At 36.2% G+C, this 6,149-nt stretch overlaps 1 protein-coding gene across 7 annotated transcripts in view; it reads left to right on the forward strand.

Moving 5' to 3' along the window:
* The window catches only part of FAM13A (family with sequence similarity 13, member A), a 338,691-nt gene that overhangs the window by 167,329 nt on the left and 165,213 nt on the right, over positions 1-6,149 (forward strand). For 6 of the 7 annotated variants that reach the window (XM_010860157.1, XM_010860158.1, XM_010860160.1 and 3 more), the window contains one exon: positions 504-578. The exons of the other annotated variant lie outside the window; for it this stretch is intronic. In XM_010860157.1, the coding sequence (XP_010858459.1) occupies positions 504-578 (75 nt within the window). The remainder of the gene's footprint in view (positions 1-503; positions 579-6,149) is intronic. 7 annotated transcript variants of the gene reach the window in all.

Here is a 6,149-nt window from a genome sequence, read left to right on the forward strand (position 1 = left end):
TATGTCCTATAGGTGCCATCGGAGAAGGCAATGGCACCCCACTCCAGTACTCTTGCCTGGAAAATCCCATGGACACAGAAACCTGGTGGGCTGCAGTCCATGGGGTCCCTAAGAGTCGGACACGACTGAGTGACTTCACTTTCACTTTTCAGTTTCATGCATTGGAGAAGGAAATGGCAACCCACTCCAGTGTTCTTGCCTGGAGAATCCCAGGGACCGGGGAGCCTGGTGGGCTGCAGTCTATGGGGTCGCACAGAGTCGGACACGACTGAAGCGACTTAGCAGCAGCAGCAGCAGCGTAGGTGCCATACTGATTCTGTCACTGTCTTATGTTACTTCACTGTTGTATGTGATGAATAAAAGAAATGTTTTGGCTTCTCACTACAATCTCAGTAGCTTCTGGTGTGAACAACTCAATCCAGAAATGATTTTCACTATATTGTAATTTCTGTTTAGGGTAGTATTCTTCAGTCTCTAATGTTTCTTTCATACTTCTTTTATAGGAGGCCAATTGTAAGAACATCCTTCTAACAAAAGATTTTGAAAGAGACACACTAAAGCCATCTCCAAAAACCAAGGTAGGCTATCTCTGCTTTTTAGGCAGAAACATTTAGGAAGACTCTTTCTTTTCTTGTGTTCCCATGTTCTGTTCCTTGCATTTCCCTCAGCACCACCACCCCACCTTCTTTGGACCTAGTGGTCTTAAATATAACATATACTTTATATGTTATGTTTACTGTGTAATCCAGGATTATCGTCATCCAAAAATGCTCAACACACTTATTATTTAACAGTGATATTTTTATTTTTGTATTGCCCACTATTTTTTTGTATTTTACATTGATGTATAGTTGATTTACAATGTTGTGTTAGTTTCAAATGTGCAGCAGAGTGATTCCGTTGTACCTATACTTACATCTATTACTTTTCAGATTCTTTTCCCATGTAGATTATTACACAGTACTGAGTAGAGTTCCCTGTGCTGTACAGTAGGTCCTTGTTGATTATCTATTGTATATATAGTAGAGTGTATATGTTAACCCCAGCCTCCTTATCCTCACCCCTGCCTTTCCCCTTTGGTAGCCATAATTTGTTTTCTAAGTCTGTGAGTCTGTTTGTGTTTTTTAAATAAATTCATTTGTGTCATTTTTTAGATACCACACATGAGTGATATATATTATTTGCCTTTCTCTTATATGACTTACTTGACTTAGTATGATAAGCTCCAAATCCACCCATGTGCTGCAAATGGCAATATTTCATTCTTTTTTATGACTAATATTCCGCTGTGTGTGTGTGTGTATACGTATACACACCACATCTTCTTTATTCATTCCCCTGTCAATGGACATTTAGGCTGCTTCTGTGTCTTGGCTGTTGTAAATTGAGGTGCATGTATGTTTTTGATTATGATTTTCTCCAGACATATGCCCAGGAATGGGATTGCTGATCATGTAATAGCTCTATTTTTATTTTTTTGAGGAACCTCCATACTGATTTCTATAATGTCTGTACCAGTTTACATTCCTACCAACAGTGTAGGACGGTTCCCTTTCCTCCACACCCTCTCCAGCATGTATTGTTTCAAGACTTTTTGATATGAACTATCATACATATGACTGAATAAAGGGTATAATGTGTAAAATTTTGTTTTCCTTATTAAGACAATTTCCAAAATGCACATATTTGTATTGCTACTGAGAAGAAAAACTCATTTAACTGAAAATATTTATTTGATACACCCAGAAGAGTGATTGCATTAACTTTAGAGCCCCTTTCCAAATCTTAAATCTTTTAAGTAGAACTTCTCCTATACACTGGGCTTCCCTGGTGGCTCAGAGGGTAAAGCATCTGCCTGCAATGTGGGAGACCCAGGTTTGATCCCTGGGTTGGGAAGATCCCCTGGAGAAGGAAATGGCAACCCACTCCAGTATTCTTGCCTGGAGAATCCCATGGACAGAGCAGCCTGGTAGGCTACAGTCTACAGGCTCACAAAGAGTCAGACACGACTGAGCGACTTCACTCACTCACTCTTCTATATACTAGGTGTATATGATATTCCTAACTGGCCACGGTATATTTAAAATTTTATTTATTTTTGACTATTTTGGATCTTCTTAGCCGTGCACAGGCTTTCTCTAGTCGTGGTGAGCGGAGTCTGCTCTCTGGTTGTGGTCCACGGGCTTCTCACTGCAGTGGCTTGTTTCAGAGCCCGGGCTCTAGAGCACACGGGCCTCAGTAGTCGTGCAAGGTTCAGCAGCTGTGGTGCACAGACTTAGTTACCCTGAGGCACATGGAATCTTCCCAGACTAAGGATCAAACCTGTGTCCCCGCATCGGCAGGAGAATTCTTAACCACCAAGGAAGTCCTGTGATATTTATAGAGATACTTTTTGTTTTTCTCCAATTCTAAGACAAAATTTTCTCCAAATTTTCTTGAGTACATTGTGGGCAAAATTTTAAAGGATTCTTGTCTTTAGTTTTAATTGCACATTATTATAAAAATGATTTTGGCTTTATTTTTAAAGGCAAATCAAGTTAAGTGTGAGTCATTACTTAGTATCTTACAGTTAGAGGCTACAGTTATTTTTTTTTTTAATTTTTTTAAAATCTTTTTTATGAAACTTTTTCCACCTTTTTTTTCTGGAAAATTGTTTTAACTACTATGCTTTTCTTTCCAGATCAGACTATTTTTTTAATCTTTTTCATGTATTTTCTATACAAATTTACATAGCTTCAGTTCTCTAGAAGAAATCTTGTTTACTGTTAAAAATTCAGTGTCAAAAATATGCTCACCAAAACAAATGCATTGAAAAATACAGGATTTGAGAAACATTTTTAGGTAACATTTGCTCCTTATTTTCATTTTTATTGATATTCCTACTTTTAGGTGAAGAGACCTTAGATGAATCACTTTCTAAATATAAGATAATCTTGAAACCTGTCATAAAAATTGTTTGAAGGGATACTTTTATTCTTATGAAATTAATCCAATTTGGAATATTTCAGGCATATAGAGAATCAATAATTAATGTGCATTGATTACGCTCTGTGAGTCTCAGTGTATTGTTTTTGACCAAGCTAATTAAATAGAGAAATTGCTTCATTATTTAATCTGCAGTTTGTGACTTTAGCTTTTTTGTGGTCTTACATGAGCAAGTTTAAATTTACATGAGCACGCTAATCTTTGCTTAGCTTTGCTTACTTTAGAAGTGATTAAAATCCTTGTAGTTTCAAATCCCCAGAAATGAGGCAGAGCATGTGAGCTACACAAGATTATAAGGCACTAACTCCTTCACCCAGATTGTATTAAAGATCTTTTTTCCAGAAGTTGATCTTTGAAAGCTGAAGCTGAAAACACCTTCAAAATATAGTTGATATAAAAAACAAAATATGGATGGTGTGTCCTTTCTAGAATGACTTAGGGAACTGTGAGAATGATGTGTGTCCTTGGTACTAATGTTACTTCATTTGGCCTCCATAGCAGTCTTTCTCAGACATCTCTAGTTACAGCTGTATGTGCCTTGGACAGCTAAATATTTCTGATCCCTATATGGCTAGAGATGTAAAATGGTAATCCAGAAATGGCATGTGTCCCATTGGCTCTGGAGATGTCTCTTTAGTCTAAGCCATCTGTCCCCATCTGTGTTCCCTCTGCTAGCTGTTGTCTCTGCTCTTAGGCAATGGGGAGGATTGTATTTCTCTCCCTTACATAGGAAAACCTCTTCCTGACCTGACTCTGCTGGAAAAAATAAATGATACCTTCATTACAGAGTGCCGTGATACTTCCTGGATGAGCAATGATCACCAGCCCTGTTAGTTCAAGGACAGGCTCATATAACCATTTCATGCCCCATACTGGATAGACTGCATATGCAAACAAGTAACTGGTATAGATGATATAGAGGGGAGCATTAAACAGATTTTTAAAGAGGTGTAAAACATAGACATAGCTTCTTGTAACCTAGTATGATCATGATTTGAGGAGAAGAGACAAAATCTTCTTCTGCCTAATACAAATGCCAGTGGCTCTAAATAAGCCTCATAGCTCATATTCATTGGTCAAGTATAAACCCTGAAGAGGATCCAGGAATTGAGGGGAAAAAAATTCTCTTTCTTCTCTCTCCCCTTGGTGTATGACCTAGACTTCCCACTGAACTTGCTATGTTCTTGTTGACCTTGGTTAAAAAAAAGTTCAGGCCATTGTATAAGAAGGACTGTCCAATTAATTCAGTGCTGGGTGAAGGTATAAAATACAAGATAATCTATTTCCTTTCTGATTCCCTGATAGCTCAGTTGGTAAAATTAAAATTACAAGCACATAATTGTTTTAGTCACTAAATTCTCCTAGTGCTTTTATAGATGTTTCTTTTAGTAAACCAAGTCATATTAACTATAGAATGTGTGATAAAAATAGTGCAATTATCAAGTTATGTAGTAGAAGCAACTGTTAAATTATTTCTATTTTCAGAGGTTAATGATTTCAGGGATTATGCATCATTTATGAAGGAGATTTTATTCAAAATGAAACCAGTTGTCACATTTGTAGTTTCTTAAATTATTTTTAAAATGCCTATGCCTATTAGCAAAGTAAACTAGAAACTTAGAATAATGTAGAATTTTGAGAAATTTTAGTGACAGTATAATTAAATTTACAAATTAAGTCATTTAATAAACATTTAATTTGACCAAGATTAAAGTTATTTTAAAGTCATTGTTAATGGATGTGAATGTATTTTGTGGTTGCTTTAATTTATAAAACATTCTAATTAGTATTCTGCTTTTCCACTGAACGTTGTTTCAGTTTGTGTTTCCATGTATCAGCTTAGCTTGTGTGCTTATCTAATAAAAGTAATAGCAGTAGTAGCAGTAATAGTGATGATTGCTAATACTGATCAAGTGCCAGACACTATACTTAATATATATATATTATCTGATCATAACATTTCATATGTTGTCATACCATATTCAGCTATTTTGAAATTTTGAAACTGCTTCTAATTATCATTAATATAAAAAGCCTTACTTGATAAGTGTTAACCAAAGAGTAATTTTTAAACACTTTTATTTTCTTAGGTTTTATGACGTATAATAAATTAAAAGATACAAATTGTTTTATGATTAATATACTCTAACATACCATCTCTCCGTCCTGTTTTGAAATTGTTTACAATTTAAATACATGTTGTTATAGATTAACTGAATGCCTGTATGTGTATGTGTGTGTGTATATATATATATATATATGTATGTATGTATGTATAATAGATATCATAATTTTGTAGGTTTTATAATTGTATATTAAAATGTACAGTCTATCACCTTCTGCAGTTTTCTTTTTCCTGTTCAATAAACTGTGTCCTATCAATATTCACTTTCAGTAAGAATATATAATGCAGTTTACTTAGATGTTCTAGATTTTTCTATTTAGTTTATCTCCAATATTTAGATGACTTTCAGTATTTTGTTATTACAGATCCATTTTAAGTGAGTAATTTTAACATGATACCTTTTGCACCTATAGAAATAGGATCATATGTACATACATCTTTGTCCAGGTATTACAAATACTCTTAAAATGGGCCAGTTTCCATGTTCAGTGGCTGTGTGTGACTGTTTCCATTTTTTAGTTCAGTTCAGTCGCTCAGGCATGTCCGATTCTTTGAGACCCCATGAATCGCAGCATGCCAGGCCTCCCTGTCCATCACCATCTCCCGAAGTTCACTCAAACTCACATCCATTGAGTCCGTGATGCCATCCAGCCATCTCATCCTCTGTCGTCCCCTTCTCCTCTTGCCCCCAATCCCTCACAGCGTCAGAGTCTTCTCCAATGAGTCAACTCTTGAGGTGGCCAAAGTACTGGAGTTTCAGCTTTAGCATCATTCCTTCCAAAAAAATCCCAGGGCTGATCTCCTTTAGGATGGACTGGTTGGATCTCCTTGCAGTCCAAGGGACTCTCAAGAGTCTTCTCCAACACCACAGTTCAAAAGCATCAATTCTTCGGCACTCAGCTTTCTTCACAGTCCAACTCTCACGTCCATACATGACCAATGAAAAAACCATAGCCTTGACTAGACGGACCTTTGTTAACAAAGTAATGTCTCTGCTTTTCAATATGCTATCTAGGTTGGTCATAACTTTCCTTCCAAG

The sequence above is a fragment of the Bison bison genome, unplaced genomic scaffold (genome assembly GCF_000754665.1).
Source record: "Bison bison bison isolate TAMUID 2011002044 unplaced genomic scaffold, Bison_UMD1.0 scf7180017864464, whole genome shotgun sequence".
Lineage (NCBI taxonomy): Eukaryota > Metazoa > Chordata > Mammalia > Artiodactyla > Bovidae > Bison > Bison bison.